At 41.1% G+C, this 16,975-nt stretch overlaps 1 protein-coding gene across 2 annotated transcripts in view; it reads left to right on the plus strand.

Moving 5' to 3' along the window:
• Positions 1-557: 557 nt before the first annotated feature.
• The window catches only part of ACE2 (angiotensin I converting enzyme 2), a 39,479-nt gene continuing 23,061 nt past the window's right edge, over positions 558-16,975 (plus strand). For both annotated transcript variants that reach the window (XM_027609552.2, XM_027609553.2), the window contains exons 1-6: positions 558-846; positions 7,094-7,252; positions 10,576-10,669; positions 11,339-11,482; positions 12,920-13,032; positions 14,820-14,925. In XM_027609552.2, the coding sequence (XP_027465353.1) occupies positions 661-846; positions 7,094-7,252; positions 10,576-10,669; positions 11,339-11,482; positions 12,920-13,032; positions 14,820-14,925 (802 nt within the window). In that variant the 5' untranslated portion in view covers positions 558-660. The remainder of the gene's footprint in view (positions 847-7,093; positions 7,253-10,575; positions 10,670-11,338; positions 11,483-12,919; positions 13,033-14,819; positions 14,926-16,975) is intronic.

Below are 16,975 nucleotides of genomic sequence, written 5' to 3' on the forward strand. Positions count from 1 at the left end.
GGGTGAGAAGGAGAAGCAGACTCCCCGCTGAGCAGGGAGCCCGATGTGGGACTCGATCCCGGGACTCCAGGATCATGACCTGAGCCGAAGGCAGTCGCTTAACCAACTGAGCCACCCAGGCGCCCAGGGAGAGACTTTCTGTGAATATGAGCTTGAAATAAAAAGAAAGGAGAGATAACTGACTTTCAATGAAATCCTGTCTGGAAAACACGTAAGTACCACTAATACCCCCAAGATCCCTAAATCTAGGCTTCTTTGGTCCCTGTAAAATTATAACACCTTCAGTGTATCTTTAACAGCTTTTTAGGAACATATTAACTAAATGTGCAAGTTCTGATCTGGCCATAAAATACTAGGAGAGCTGTGATTCTCTAGGATTAATGAATAACATTTGTTTATTTGATTTACTTTAAAAAATCATTCTAAAATCTGTTTATATATCTGTCCTCTCCAGGATGAACTTTATAGTGGTTCAGCAGACTGTTTACTGTTTCTTCTTCTTCTACTACTTCTTCTTCTTCTTCTTTTTTTTTTTTTTTTCATCTTTCCTGTTCAGTGCCCAACCCAAGTTCAAAGGCTGATGAGAGAGGAAAAAGTCATGAAGAGGTTTTACTCTAGGGAAAGTTGTTCAGTGGATGGGATCTTGGTGCATAGGGAAAGATGTTAGGCTCTTCCTGGCTCCTTCTCAGCCTTGCTGCTCTAACTGCTGCTCGATCCACCACTGAGGATCTGGTCAAGACATTTTTGGAGAAGTTTAACTCTGAAGCTGAAGAGCTGTCTTATCAAAGTTCACTTGCTTCTTGGAATTATAACACCAATATTACCGACGAGAATGTCCAAAAGATGGTGAGTTTTCATGGCTACCTAGGGGTATTTGTTGCTTCTTAAGGGTTAGATTACTGCCTGTACAACTGAAAAGGGAAATCAAAGAAATGCTCCGAGTTGTGAGATTGGATGTTTGCTTCAGTATTTCTGATTCTGGAGTCCCAGATGACTAAACTTAATTGACCTTGGGGCTCATTTGGAATCTGTTACAAAGTAATTCACTGGTCTCAGTCCAGATTCTTAGAAACCAGTGAACATGCTTTGTAAAGTTGCCACCATAATTCTCATCATAATCAGGGTTTCAAAGCATTTCACAGAAATGCCATAAGTTATTGAGTTAATAATTTTCTCAAGCCTACAATGTCAACAGGAATATCTAAAGACTCTCTGAAATGATACATTAACTGGAAAATGCAATTGGAGGCTTAGTGAAAAAGCTAGCTAGTAATTAAAGTAACCATGGGTCTGGAGACTGGATTTGGGTGTTCCTTCCTTCACTGTCACGGAGCTCTAAGGGACTTCCAAAGGTCACAGAATCCATCCAGAGCCCTCGCAGAAAAACCATAATTAAGCCAGTTTTGACAAATCTCAGAATGCTCTGGGAAAGCAAGATGCTTTGACAAGGGCAAGGATTTAGGAATTTCTTCTCTCACCGATCCCAAAGCAGTGTCCTTACACATTTGTGCTGGAAATTGAGCAACATTACTTAAGAAAAGATTTTGTGACACTTGTATAGCAATACATTCCTTCAAAAATGTAGTTCAGATATTTTTTCAAATGTTGAGTAGGTTGTGTGTTTAAATTACTGCCACTCACGGGACAGATCCAACCTGAGACCTACCACCTCATTTGAAATACCCCAAGAGAAGGTTTTCCATTTTTCTAATGCTCAAGGAAATCCTGGAGATTTTGACAGCCCGGTGTGGTCATAGGAGGTCATTTGTTTCTTATCTCCTATTTTTTGGTCTTACCTTTCCTCATCTCTTTATTGTTGCTTTTTCCTCACTTCTTATTTGATCTCTGTTGGAGGTGCCTATAGTGTACCGTGTATTTGTTTTCATTCTCAGCTGAATGGTCCCATAGGTGCTGGTGAAGTTGTACCAGCTTCATGCCTCAGGACTCTGGAGCCAGACTGCCAAGGTCCGGATCCTGGCTCCAGCTCTTTCCAGCTGGGTGAGCTTCAGCTGGTTGATTAACCTCTCTGCACCTTCATTATCTCACCTGTGCAAAAGAGCATCCCTCTCCTGTCTGCCTTGGAGGGTGGCTGTGAAGCCCGAATTCATACCCAAGGCCCCCAGAACGGTGCTCGATGCTTGTGAGCATGGGAGAACAGCACAGTCTTACTGCTCTGAGTGTGGGAGGGAGTTATAACTGCTGAAGAGACATGTAACAGTTCTGCTGAGTGCCCTTTGCTGAGAAGGCATGTTAGCGAATGAGACGGAGTGATGGTTGTTGATAGCATCTCTGGATCATTAATTGTTATTACTTTTGAATTGCAGTGGTTGACGAGAGCCAAGGCCAGAGAGGAAAGGGCATAAATCACAAAGTGTGGCCAAGCTGCAGAAAGCATGGACCCTTTAAAGGAAAGTGAAAATATTAGAATGCAAAAAGGAAGCAGGAGGCCACCGGCTACGCGCAGGGAGGGTAGTCCAGTGGTCAGGAGCTGCTGCTGCTGCTTGGCGTGGGCCAGGCACCTGGGTAAAAGAGCATGAAGCTAATTTTGGCTAACTCCTTTGGTTTGGAGCAGTTTCGTGGGGTTTCAGACCCAGTTATAAGATCTGGGGGATAAGGTGAGGTTTTTTTTTTCTTTGCTTTTACTATAGAGAGCTTTTAATGACCGCTTTACTGAGATATAATTTATGCACCATGAACTTCTCCAATTTCAAGTATACGATTCAATGCTTCTTAGTGTATTTACAGAATTGTACAACCTTCACCACCATCTAATTTTAGAACATTTTCATCACTCCAGAAAGAAACCACATGCCTGTCAGTCATCACTCTTCCTCCCAGCTCCTAGCCCTAAGCAACCCCTAGTCTACTTCCTGTCTCCATAGGTTTGCCTACTTTGAACATTTCATATAAATGCAATCATACAGTACATGGTCTCTTGTGATTGGCTTCTTTCACTCTGCACATTGTAGCATGTAGCATTACTTCATTCCATTCTGTTGCCAAATAGTATTCCGTCGTATGATTTTTCTTTATTTTTTATCATAAACATTTTCAAACATGTATAAAAGAAGAGAGATAAATATATTGAATTTCCTCATATCCATCGCCCAGTTTACAAATTATTAACACTTTGGCCAATCTTGTTTTAGTTTTCTACTCAACCCCACGCTTCCTGGAATATTTTGAAGGAAATCCAAAATATGATGTACTTTTATGTGTGTATTTCACCTTGTAGCTCTCAAAGTACTTTTAAAACAACCTTAATAACAGTACTGTGCCAAAAACTTAACAAAAACTTCTCAGTATCATCAAATATCTAGTCAGCATTCAAATGCACCCTATTTCTTTTTCAACTTCAGCCGTTTTGTTTGAATCAGGATCTAACAAGGTCCTCTCCTTCCAATTGTTTGGGATGATGTACTTTAGCTCTCTTTTGATCTACAGAGTCCCTCCCTCACTTTTCTTTTCTTTTCTTTTTTTTTTTTTTTTTTTGCAATTTATTTGCCAAAGAATTAAATTTTGGGTGCTGTAGAAACTCCCACTTTTTGGACTTGCTGATTGTGCCCCCTAAATATTGCTTAACATGCTCTTTTGTCCCCTGCATTTCCTGTAAATGTATAGATCTAGGGCAGAGGGCAGAGCACTTTTTCTGTAAAAGGCCAGACAGTGAGTGTTTCAGGCTTTGTGGGCTCTGTGGCCTCTGTCCAACTCTGCCGTTGCAGTGCGAAGGCAGCCATAGACAATACATAAATGAGTTTGATTATATTGTAATAAAACTTGATTTACAAAATCAGATGGTGGACAGAGTCCTGATCTAGAGATTTGATCAAGCCCAGGTTTCACCCCTGAGTTATTTAATAGGTGTGGAAATTGAATTTCCACTACTAGCATGGTGCAGGAATATTGAGCCAAGAAATTAACAAAAAACTAGTTCAGGTCCCTAGAGCTCTGGAAAAAAGAATAGCTTGGGACGGAACGCTATGTCCTAGGGGGTCAAAATTCAAGGCAGCATCATGTAATTTTGGGGGCGATTTAAAGTATAACACTTATAGTATGGTAGTAATAAATAAAACAGATGTCTTCAAAGTATCTATATGCAGTATAATTAAAAAATGTTCTAAGACTGGACCCTTTTGGGGATTGTGAGTTGTTTCCAGAGGAGGTTGAGAACAAAATTATTCTTATAATTTTGTATCAAAGTTTTACCAGAAATTTTGCTTAACAGTAAGTCATCCTGGATTGGGTGAAGAAGGACAGGGATTATAGAGGTAAGTGGTGGGTTGCATAGATGAGTCTGTGCCATAGACCAAACTCTTCTTTCTATAGCTCACTACTTCCCATTTGTGTGTTACAGAGAAGAACAGAATGTGTTGAATACCATCTATTGTCAATGGTTAGGAGCGTTAGCTTTGGAGGTAAACATATCTGGGTTGGCACTCTGGTTCTTTCAAATTACTAGCTGTGTGACCTAGGAAAGGTCTCCGTGCCTCAGTTCCCTCATTTGTGAAGTGGAGACAATCACAGCTACCTCACAAGATTGTGAAGATTGATTGAGAAGTAGTTCCTGAGGGGTTGTATGTGCTCAATAAAGAGAGAAATCATTTTCCATTTTTCCTGCCACTATTTTCATCTCTTGTCTGATCCATTGTTGTCATGTCCACACACCATTCCCATCATATCATGTGCCTGCTTGGAGCCCCTAAGTGATTCCCTAGAATTCAAATAATAGTCAAATTCCTTGGCCTGGAAAATGCAGTCATGCCCGAAGTCCCGCCTTTGGGATTGGTACTAATTATCTGTTGTGTTAAAAATTACCACAAGCTTAACAGCTTAAAATAACACACATTTATTATCCCACAGCTTCTGTGGGTCAGGAGTCCAGGTACAGCTTAGCTGCATCTTCCATTTCTGAGTCTTATAAAGTTGCAGTCAAGGTCCTGGCCAGCACTGTGGTCTCAGCTGAGGCTTGACTGGGGATGAATCCACTTCCAAGCTAATGTGGTTAGTGGTAAGCATTCAGATCCTTGTGTGCTGCTGGACTGAGGTCCTTAGTTTCTTGCAGGATATCACCCAGAGGCCATCCTCAATTCCTCAACACGTGACCCTTTCCAAAGGGTCATTCACAACATGGCATCTTGCTGCATCAAAGTCAGCAAGGGAGACAGAGTTTTAGCAAGATAAAAATAAGATTCTTTTATAACATAAATATGTACATCCTGTCACCTTTGGTATATGCTACTGGCTAGAAGTGAATCATGGCTCCTGCTCACACTCAAGGGGGAGGAGGTCATACAAATGTGTACCACCCGGAGGTAGGGATCATGGGATCCATCTTAGAGTTTGTCTACCACAGGATCCAGGATCCAGATGCTGTCAGTTGATTGCCATAACCACTATTTCTCTCAGCCCCTTTATGCAGATATGAATAATGGAGACAGAATGATTTTCTATCTCATGGGAGTAGGAAGATCAAATGAAGTAAATTATTCTACAAAGTACTCTGCATCCATCCAACTCCTACCTGCTTTAGGGTCTTCTCCATGAGGGCTTGGCCAAATCTAGTTGCCTGCATGAGTCTTTTCTTTTTTTTTTTAAGATTTTATTTATTTATTTGAGAGATAGAGAGAGAGAGAGAAACAGCATGAGAGGGGAGAAGGTCAGAGGGAGAAGCAGACTCGCTGCTGAGCAGGGAGCCCGATGCGGGACCCGATGGATCATGACCTGAGCTGAAGGCAGTCGCTTAACCAACTGAGCCACCCAGGCACCCTGCATGAGTCTTTTCTTATAGGAGAAACTGCTTGACCACTCAAAGTTTATACATTATCATATGGTCTTATATTTCATTAATGAAACTTTTATGATGCATACCTTCTCTGTCTGATAAAACTGTAAGCAACTTAAGGACAAAGAACTTTTTTCTATAAATTATAAAATAGCTAACTTTTTTGAATGTTTAGGATGTATCAGATACTGTGATAAACATTTTATTATTTGTTAATTCTTCTCATCCTTACAACAACCCTTTGAGGTAAGTCCTATTATTACTCTCATTTTACAGATAAGGTAACTGACTCAGAAGGTAAGTAATTTGTCTAAAGTCACACAGCTAGTCAGAGGTATCTGACTACAAGAATGGAGTTCTTTTTTGTTTTTAAGATTTTATTTATTTGTCAGAGAGAGTGCACAAGCAGGGGGAGTGGCAGGCAGAGGGAGAGGAAGATGCAGGCTCCCCGCTGAACACGGAGCCCCATGTGGGACTCTATCCCAGGACCCTGGGATCATGACTTGAGCCAAAGGCAGACACTGAACTTACTGAGCCACCCAGGCATCCCAAGAATGGAGTTCTTACTTGTCTCATATGCTACCTCTTTTATATAGTCTAGAGAAGTACAGTGTACAAAGTAATAGCTCATTTTCATCTTTGATAAATGGAAATGAGTTTGTACATTGAGAAAAGACTGTACTAGAGGAGTCTGGAGAAGTCCGCTTGCCTATACTGATGTTCAAGATGGGGGGCAAGTGAATCCTGGCATCAACACCCGTTTGTTGGTTTCTTTTGCTGTTAGAAAATCACCATGGCTACCAAGTGGCCATATTCTGGGCAACCTTCTTTGGGGAACATAATTTAAGATCAGAATCTCTGGTAAGTCATGGCACTATGGAGCTCACTGCAAACTGTTTCTCATTTCTTATGGTTCCAATTGTCATGAGGGGCTGTATCCCCTTTAAGTTTGCTCTGAGCTTTACTGGGCCCTCCCTTTAGAGCATTCATCCTCAAATCCTTGATTAACTCACCCACGTCATAGTGCTAAGGCCATAAATTCCAGGGCCCCACAATGTGAATTATCTGTGAGAATTCATTTCCAGTTCAGGGGATAGGACCCTTGGGAAAACTAGGCACTGGGCCAGAAAGAGAGAGTGACCAAGAATGGCCTGGTCACTCATAACCTAAGCCTTGACCTTCAGCAAAGTAGAGAACTAAACCACTCAGGAAATATTAGATATTCCACCAGATGTTTTTTGGACAGTATCTTCTGTTCTGTCTGTTCAAGCAGTGCCATTCTGACTTCAACTTTATATTTTGTCATTTCAGAATGATGCTGGGGCCAAATGGTCTGCCTTTTATGAAGAACAGTCCAAGCAAGCCAAAACTTACCCACTAGAAGAAATTCAGGATTCTACAGTCAAGCGTCAATTGCAAGCCCTTCAGCACAGTGGGTCATCAGTGCTCTCAGCAGACAAGAGCCAACGAGTATGTGAACATTCTAGCACTGACCCCAAGAGCTGAAATATTTGGGAAACATTAAACATTAATATCCCCATGGCTGCTTCCTTTATCTGCAAAGATAGTGATGCTGACATTAGAAAGAGCTCTGTGCCTAGGTAGGGTGACCACAGAATTTGTCATCCAAACTGGAACCCTTTCGCAAGTGAAAGAAGTCACTGGTAATAATTATGTTAGGACACAGAGTTAAACTGGTGTTGTCTGGGCACTGTGTTATATATGCATACCATATACAGAAGTCACCTTCCTGAGGACAGGCAGCCTGAAGAATATGCTTAGTCTATGTCAGTCGTGATCAACCGGGGGTGATTTTGCCCCCCAGGGACATTTGATGATATCTGGATACATTTTTGGTTGTCATAACTGGGGGGGGGGCAGCTATTAGCATCTAGTGGGTAGAGGCCAGGGACGGTGGTTAGCACAAGACAGCCCCCAATGGCAAAAAATTATGTGGTGCAAAATGTTAATAGTGCCAAGCTTGGGAAGTCCCGTATGTGGTCCAATTCTTTCCCCCTTTCATTTTTGACTCTTCTCTGCAACGTCTTTAACAAGTGGCTAAGAACCTCAGATCAGACTGCTTTAGATGTGGGTGATTCATCTCTTTCCAAGACATCCATTCCATAGGTGGGCCCCCCCTAATTGATGGAGATACCTCCTCCGTTGAGCATTAAGTGCTTTACCTCCACTTTGTTCTGCCTCCTGGTCCAAATTGCTCTTTCCTACAATAGTTTTTAAATAAATGAAGGCAGCTCTATTTTTTTAAACTAGTTGAGTCCTTTTATTTTAATCTAGGCTAACTATCCTTCACTCTGTCAATTTTCCTCTATACAGTGGTTTCAAGTTTCCGAACCAGTCCTGGCTGCTGTCTTCATTATGTCAGTAACCTTGAACTAAACACCACACTCTGAGTTGGTTCCGGTCTGCATGAAAGTGTGCAGGAATATGACATTCTGCTTCCTGTGCCCTACATCTATTAAGACAGTCTAGGACTATATTAGGTTTTTGTTTGTGTGGGTTGGGTTTTTTGACAGTCAAATTCCATGTTGGCTCATATCAACATCGCTGTCAATGAAGTCTCCAAATCTCTTCCACCAATGTTGCTCTGAAATGATAGCTTTCAAAATTCTATTCTTAAGTAGGTTGTTTGTTCAAATTTAAGAAAGCCTGTATTCGCCCTGTTAAAATAACATCTCTCATCCCATCTCTCTAGCCTGGGAGCGAGCAAATGTTTTTCTGTAAAAGAAAAGATAGTAAATATCTTGGGTTTTGTGGGCCATATAGTCTCTGTCACGATGAGTTAACTCTGCTGTTGCAGCAGGAAATCAGCATAGCTAATACATAAACAAATGAGTGTGGCTGTGTTCCGATAAAACTTTACAAAAACAGGCAGCAGACGGTATTTGGTCTGCAGATCATAGTTTACAGACCCCTGATCTAACCTATTAAAACATTTTTATCTAAAACATTTGACTATTTAACATCAAAGTCTCCTTTCTCAGTTGCTTGTCCTCTGGAACTCTGTTGTAATCCCCATCTATAAAAAGAAAAAATTCACGATAAGGGCAAAGATAAAACCATACGGCACATATCTTCCTACCAGTTGATATTTATTATTCCACATTCTTTGGATCCAATTCTCCAACTCCTTGTTAAGCCACTGTATCTTATCCATTCCATGCTTCCCCATGGTTTTCACAAAGACACTGTGTAAAACCTGGTGCCCGTTGGTCTTTTAGAGTCTAGACAGCTAGATGGAACCTGGACACTGTATTTTTATAAGATCCCAGGTAATTCTAATGTGCAGCTAAAGTTGAAAACCGCTGAAATGCCTGTAAAAGCTTGGAGTGTTTGGGAAGAGAGGAGACTCAAGGATGCATGAGTTCGATGGAGAGGAAGGAGGAGAGATTGAAAAAGCAGGTAGACAAAGAGACCATGAGGAATTTTGTGCCATGGTAAGGAATTTGGATTGATTCCTTTGGACTATGGGATCTTGTTGAAGTTTTAAGCATGGGATCTATTTCATGTTCTAGGATAATGACTCTTGTAGCAGAGTGAAAGCATAATGGAAGAGGGAACAGGAGAAGGGAAACGGAGTCTTCCATGCAGTGCTTCTTAAATCAAATGTGGAAGAGAACCATTTCCTCCCCTCCCCTCCCCTTCCCTTCCCTTCCTTTCCGTTCCCTAGCCTACCCTTCCCTTCCCCCCTCCCTCCCTCCTTTTCTCCCTCTCTTATTCCCTTTCTTCTTTTATTACCAATCCATTGCAGATCAATACTTGGTTTACTTCATTGCTCTCATGCCTAGATGTCATGGAAATATCAAACGGTTTTTAAAAGTTTATAAACATTTATTCTCTTTAACAAAAACATTTATTCTCTTGATTCCTGTACTTATCACAGAATAGAAACAAACCATTTACTGTCTTCCACTGGTCCACAGACCATACTTTGAGTAGCACTGCTTAACTCTACTACCTTTACTCTCCTTTACCTACAGGGTAAAGTTTAAACTCTTTAGTGTGTCACAGATGGCCCCTCACGACCTGGCTCCTGCTGACCTCTCCATACTTACATCCCCCACTTCCCTCAGTCAGCATCACTATGCCAGTTTCCTTCAACGTGTCATCACTTCTGGAAAATGCCTGCTCTTTCCCAACCTCCATCCACCTTTTAGCCTCTGCCTTCTCTCTCCTTTTTCTACTTGGCTAATTCCTACCTCTCTTTCAAGACACAGCGCTAATGTCCCCTCCTCTCTGAAGCCATCCCTGAATCTCCAAGTTCTTCATTTATCTGCTCCCTGCCAGGCTGCCACATCACTTTTTCATGACAGTTATATCACTTATCACTTGGGCTATGTAATTATTGATTTCACGGCTGTCCCACTGTCCCATGACTTGAGGACCAGTGACTTGTTCATGTCAGAGTTATCCGAGTGTAGGACATAGTAGATGTTCAGTAAATGTGTACTCAGAGAATGCTGGACAAGACAACAAATGCCCGTCTCCATGCATGTGTACCTGAGCACCGTCCCCAGAATTTTGGTAGATTTGTTTATTTCAGTCACTCTACATATATTTATTATGTGTGTCTATCTAAGTTTCTGCGTTAGTTAATACAGGGGAATTTAACAGAGATATTCCTACCCTACATAAAGGAGGATTCTTGGCAAAGATGGGAACTGCTATATTTTGAGGGCATAAAAAAATCACATGGCCGAAAGGACATCTTTACCTTAGCATTCCATACAGCACATTTCCCAGTTTAAACATTGTTTATTATGTTTAATTTGCAGTTGAACACAATCCTAAATGCAATGAGCACTATCTACAGTACTGGAAAAGCTTGTAACCCAAATAATCCACAGGAGTGCTTATTACTTGAACCAGGTAGGTTATAAATTTTGAGCAATGATTATGAAATTTAATTTTTTTACTCTAAGTTTTAAGGATTTTATTTGTTTACTTGAGGGAGAGAGAGAGAGAGAGAGCATGTGCCTGTGCATGGGGTTTGGGGCAGCAAGAGAGAGGGAGAATCTCAAGCAGACTCCGTGCTCAGCCCAGAGCCCTACACGGGGCTCGATCCCATGACCCCAACATCATGACCTGAGCCGAAATCAAGAGGTGGATGCTTAATGCTTACCTGACTGAGCCAGGCACCCCTTTTCACTCTAAGTTTTAAAACTGAGATTGGCACTGGATGATAACATTGTGCCTTTCAAATGGATAATCCAAAGATGATAAGATTCCAGATAGGTGTTTCAACATATAGATGAACTTTTAACTTATAACAAAACTTCATGGTAAATTTTGTCACATTCCAAGGAATTTAATTAAGTTAGTAGCTAAATGATTTCAATGGTTTATTTTCTCTGCAGTAATATTTTGAAACTATAACAAGGATGAAGAAATTGATAAATCATGAGATTTCATTTAATAACCTTATGACCTTGATGTCTGCCAGCCTTACTTTTAATTATTTAAAGCTCATACAATTGTTTGCGAATAAAGATATTACAAATGCATGTTTATTTCCTATTGGGTGCTTTGCAATGACAGGTTTGGATGACATAATGGCAAACAGCAGAGACTACAACGAGAGGCTCTGGGCCTGGGAAGGCTGGAGGTCTGAGGTTGGCAAGCAGCTGAGGCCATTATATGAAGAGTACGTGGCCCTGAAAAATGAGATGGCAAGAGCCAACAGTAAGTTTGCTGGTCTAAAGAGGTCCTGAAGCCCTCTATGGCGCTGTGGGCTATTTCTCATGAATTACCAAGGCTGCCCTTTGATAGAAGAAGTATCCCTAAATTAATGATCATCTGCTGAACAAATTCCGGTTATGTGTCTCAAAGAAGCAACTACTAGGGAATAAGGAATGGTGCACTGACATTCTACAGTTTAGAGAGTTCAGAAATGAGACTGAACTGCAGGGTGTCAAACAAATCAGTTGTCTGGGAATGTATCAGGGACCTGAGGTAGCCTGGGGATTGAGTAGGGATTCTGGTTCTTAGACAGGATGGGAGACAGAGACACTGTCTCTCACCTAAACGCCTATCTGGCCACAGTTTATTCTCAAAGGCCATTTGTGTGTTTAACTCAAGATGGTGTCCCAGAAAGAAAACAGAATCAGATTAATTTAGGCTGGAAATCCATTCTGTTCTGCAGTTGTAATTATAACTCAGATCGTGTGGTCATAAAACTCTCAACATGGGGCAGAATTTCCATATCTCCTAACTTATTCTCCTGCCTGAATAATGAGCTGAAGCTATGGCATTATGAGTAACTTTATGCTTTGGTGATTCACTGCCCCCTGGGGTTGAGTAAGGAAGAATTTTTTTTCATCTGTTGTTTCTAAATGTCTTTCACCGCCACTTAAACTGATATTCTCAAGCCACAGGCAAACTGGAGACAGTAGCTCATCACCATATCCTTCCGTCCAAAGAGGTCTTTCTCTCTTCTTTCTGATCATCCATTGCCAATGTGCATGTAAAAGTAAAAATTTTCAGAACACATTTGCAAACGTTATTGGCTAACATCCTAATGCAAGCTTGTGTTTGCTGATGCCGAGATACTACACGAAGCACAGAGAGATGTTTTGTGCCGACATGTAATTTGCAAACAAACACAGGCCCCCTGCGGCAAAGTCTAAGATGAGTTAGATGTGAAAATATAAGGCCCTGAACAAAAGGAGAATTTAAAAACTCAAATCCAATCACATGGTGGAAAGCCAAAGATACAAACTGAAGTCTGGAGAGGGTAGAGACCGAGGGTTAGGGGCCTCGCAGTGTGCCTCTGCCCCGTACCAGTGCGGTAACCCTGGACAAATGATTTCACTGTCTAAGAACAGCCTGCTAATCTGCATGGTGGGGACTTTAATAATGTCAATCTTGTAGACTTTTTGTGCTTATTAGATGAGATAATGCGTTAAAATTTCTGGCAGAGAGCAAGTGCTCCACAGACACTAGCTAGCGTTATTATTCATTTCATCCCTTTGAGGGATATGGCCCTATCACTTAGAAGGGCAGTAAAAATGTGACAGATCTTTGGATTTTTTTAACCTCCCGGCAAGGTTATTTGATGTATACAAGCGCCTCATCTCTTTCTTTCCCTTACGTTCTCTTACTTCTCCTTTTAAAAAACAGATTATGAGGACTATGGGGATTATTGGAGAGGAGATTATGAAGAGGAGTGGACAAATGGCTATAACTATAGCCGTGACCAGTTGATTAAAGATGTGGAACAGACCTTCACCCAGGTAACCAGGGAACCGATGTAGGGCAGTGCACGGGAGGAAGGGGCAATGACCAGAAGCATTCTGGCTTGTTCTTACACACTCGTCAGCCATTCCCAGGCCTCAGAGTTATGGAATATTAGAGCTTGAAAGGATTTTAAGGAATAATAGGGCAACCCCTATGGATGATCAGAACTGCTCTGCTTTCCTCCCCATTTCAGCCACTGAACTCACCAGCAATTACCAAGAGCAAGATTATAAGAAGGAAAGATCACAGGGAGGAATGGTCTTTTAGATTATAAGTAGGAATAGTCTTCGTGAACTACCTGGGACCCACACTGTCTTACTTTGTTGGCAGAGCTGTAGGTTTTGCTTCCTTCCTCAGGACAACTGATACTGTTGTTTCCTTACCTTCGACTAAGGAAGTCTTTATAAGGAAGGGAGAGTATCCCATGGACACTTCTCAGTGTCTCCCTGTTTCTTCATTTTGATTCCCACATCTCCCGCTTATCCCTGTGCCTTCAAACTTCTTATGTAGACCGACTCTGTCATAGCCTTAGTTAGGCAGAGCCATCAAAAATGGAAGTTGGAGAGGGGCGCCTGGGTGGCTCAGTCGTTAAGCGTCTGCCTTCGGCTCAGCTTATGATCCCAGGGTCGCGGGATGGAGCCCCGCATCGGGCTCCCCGCTCAGCGGGAAGCCTGCTTCTCCCTCTCCCTCTGCCCCCCCCCCCCCCCGCAGCCGCTCATGCTCTGTCTCTCTCAAATAAATAAATAAATAATCTTAAAAACAAAAACAAAAACAAAACAACTCACCACACACACGCCAGAATGGTTTTGGTTCAAAAAGACTGGCATAGCAGGTGCTGGTGTGGGTGTGGAGACACTGCCGACAGAAATGCAAAATGGCGCAGCTGCTGGGGAAAGCGGTTTGGTGGTTTCTTAACAAGTTAAACACGCATTTATCATATGACTAAGGTATCCCACTCTTAGGTGTCTATATGAGAGAAATGAAAATATAGGTCCATACAAAGACTTACACGTGCAAGTTCATAGAAGCATTATTCATAATAGCCCCAAACTGGGAACAAACTAGCTGTCCTTCAACTGGTGAGTTCTATCCATGAGATACTAAATGAAGCAAACTCGGATGTATTCATACAGTGAAACACTACTCAGTAATAAAAAGAATGAACTACTGATACATCAGTAACATGGATGAACCTAAAAATCAGGCTGAGTGAATAAAGCCAGACAAAAGGTCACACACTTTATGATTTCATTTATGTGAAATTTCCAGGATAGACAAAATTGTAGAAATAGAAATCAGTTCAGTGATGACCTGGGGCTGGGGGTGGGACTGGAATTGATTGCAAATGGAGACAAGAGGAGTTTTTGAGGTGTTGGAAATATTGCAAAAGTGGGTGGTAGTGAAGGTTGTCCAACAGTATAAATTTACTAAAACTCATGAAACTGTACATTTAAAAATGGGCGAATTTTATGGGATGTAAATGTACTTCAATTTAAAGACAAAGGAAGTAGGTAACATCTTTAAAATGAATATTTTTTGCATCTGCTTTCATTTTGGGACCTGTATTCCTCCAGGTGTGTTAATTGTTTTATGCAGTAAAGCTAGTCATCGTTAATATCTGGGAAGAAGAGATGCTTTCAAACTCTCCAGAGTATTTGAGAGGAGAAGAAATTAGAATTTAGGGAAATTCTACTTGTCTAAAGAGGCTCCTATCTTTAGTGTTGGGGATTGGAAATTGGAGTAGACTACTCTTGGTCTTAAATTTTCTTCCTGGGCTTTTCAGATTCAACCATTGTATGAACATCTTCATGCTTATGTGAGGGCAAAGCTGATGGACACCTACCCTTCCCATATCAGCCCAACTGGATGCCTTCCGGCCCATTTGCTTGGTAAGAAACTCCAGGAACTCTTTGTGTAGTTTGTTCTCTGTTGTTTCCACCAATAAAGGTTTTTGTTTTGTTTTGTTTTGAATGAAGCCCAACATAAAACTTGGAAAATTTTGTGAATGAAGTTAGTAACATTATTGAAATCACATTTTGCCAGCACTTTCTTCAACATAGAAGCCATTTAAAATTGTTCTTTATTGCATTACTTTATTTTACACATAAAGGGTTATTATGCTGGCCACAGTCCAAAGGATAAAGGGGTTATTTAAGATAACTAGAGAAAGAACTCCAAGTTCAAGTGAGAGTGGAAATGGGGAAAATAAGTTTTATAATTTAAGTTGACTGGCTAAGTTCTTGAGGTGGAGTTTGGCATTTTAGTATCATATTGTCAGAGGAATGAAGCTTGGTAGTCTGGGGGTGGTCAGGGGTGAGAGAAAGGCTTTCTAGAATTAAGGTATAGCTTGAGTGAAAGTTTCATAAGTTTATTCTAAACTGCACCAATTACTTTCACTGCAAAGTATGTGCTTTGGAATTATATGGGTTTTGAATGAAGTCTTTGCCCTGAAGACAAATGCCTAGCTTAAGAGGAGACTCAATCTTCCAAGAACTTTCTATCCTGCCACAGAGCCTTTATAGACCATGAAAGACCTGAGGCCCTTTACTGAATTGCCTAATTCCCTTCCAGAGAGTGGCCATCCTTCCTTCCCCTCTACCACTCCCTAGAAGCTGAGGCCAAATAAGATATACGTGTTTGGAATGTTCCTGTCATGCGTACATAGCATTCCTACCAAGCTAGGTTGCTGGTGGCTAATTCTTCTCAAGAGCCAAAGCTCTCTCTCAGCAGGAGAGGAATATGGACAAAGGACCTGTGGAGACTTTTACTCCAAGGCAATACACAAATACTCTCTACAATGTCTTTGGTAGGCATTCTTTAGTAATCCAGTTTCTGCTTAAACCTATCTGGTGTGATGTGGCTCTTTCTTCCTTCCAAGGTAGGCTAATCTATCGCTATGTGGCACCAATTATAAGCAAGTTCTACCTTATGTGGGACTGAATCAACACCCCTCTAATGCCTTGCATTCATTACATCTAATTCCATGATATGAGGTTACCCAGAATATGTCCATTCTTCTTCTATAAAATGGCCTTCTGGATCTTTTAAGCAACCATTGTATAAGGCACAGCATAGTACCTGGCACAAGAGTATGTAATCAATATATTTCAGAGGGTATTATTGTTACCATCATGTATACCCTCTTTGCTTCTTTCCAGTGAAAGAAGGATTTCTTTCTACACGGATTTTTAGCCATTCCTTAAAATCTCAATTTTCTAATTGTTCTCCTTTGGACAAGCTAGGCTTTGTTGATGTCTCTCTTCAAAATCATGCTCAGAACCGAATCATTACTCCAGATGAGGTTTGGCCAATATAGAGCAAAAATGGTACCATGCCTTCCTTTGTTCTAGACACTATAATTCTATTTATTTACCTTAAGATCACATTTGTGTTTTGGAAGCCATGTCACACTGTTTCTTGGGTCCCTTTTGGTCTTTTACATGTAGGCTATGTTTCAGCCTGAAGTCATTTATCACATATTTTTATAGTGGATACATCTTTCTTTAAAATTTAAGCAGAGGGGCACTCAGTCAGTTAAGTGTCTGCCTTCGGCTCAGGTCATGATCCCAGGGCTCCCTGCTCAGTGAGGAGTCTGCTTCTCCTTTTCCCTCTGCCCCTCCTCCCTGCTTGTGCTCATTCTCTCTCAAATAAATAAATAAAATCTTTAAAAATAAATAAATAAAATTTAAGCATAGGCCTCTGTTAGGCCTTACCTCTACTGAATTTTATTGTTTAAAACATGAGTTCATTGGAATATTCTTCATGTAGTTATGTTGCCCCGTTCCTTTGGTGCCAACATTCTGGTCTTGCTATTAGATCGACTTTTTCTAGATCCATCTTGCCTTTTAGGGTCTCTGGCCTTGGAATCCAATTTAGCATTTGTTTGAGATGCTTGAAAAATTACCCAGTTAAGTGTATTACTTTGGTATACTGATAAAG

Source organism: Zalophus californianus, chromosome X (assembly GCF_009762305.2).
Source record: "Zalophus californianus isolate mZalCal1 chromosome X, mZalCal1.pri.v2, whole genome shotgun sequence".
In the NCBI taxonomy this organism is placed as follows: domain Eukaryota; kingdom Metazoa; phylum Chordata; class Mammalia; order Carnivora; family Otariidae; genus Zalophus; species Zalophus californianus.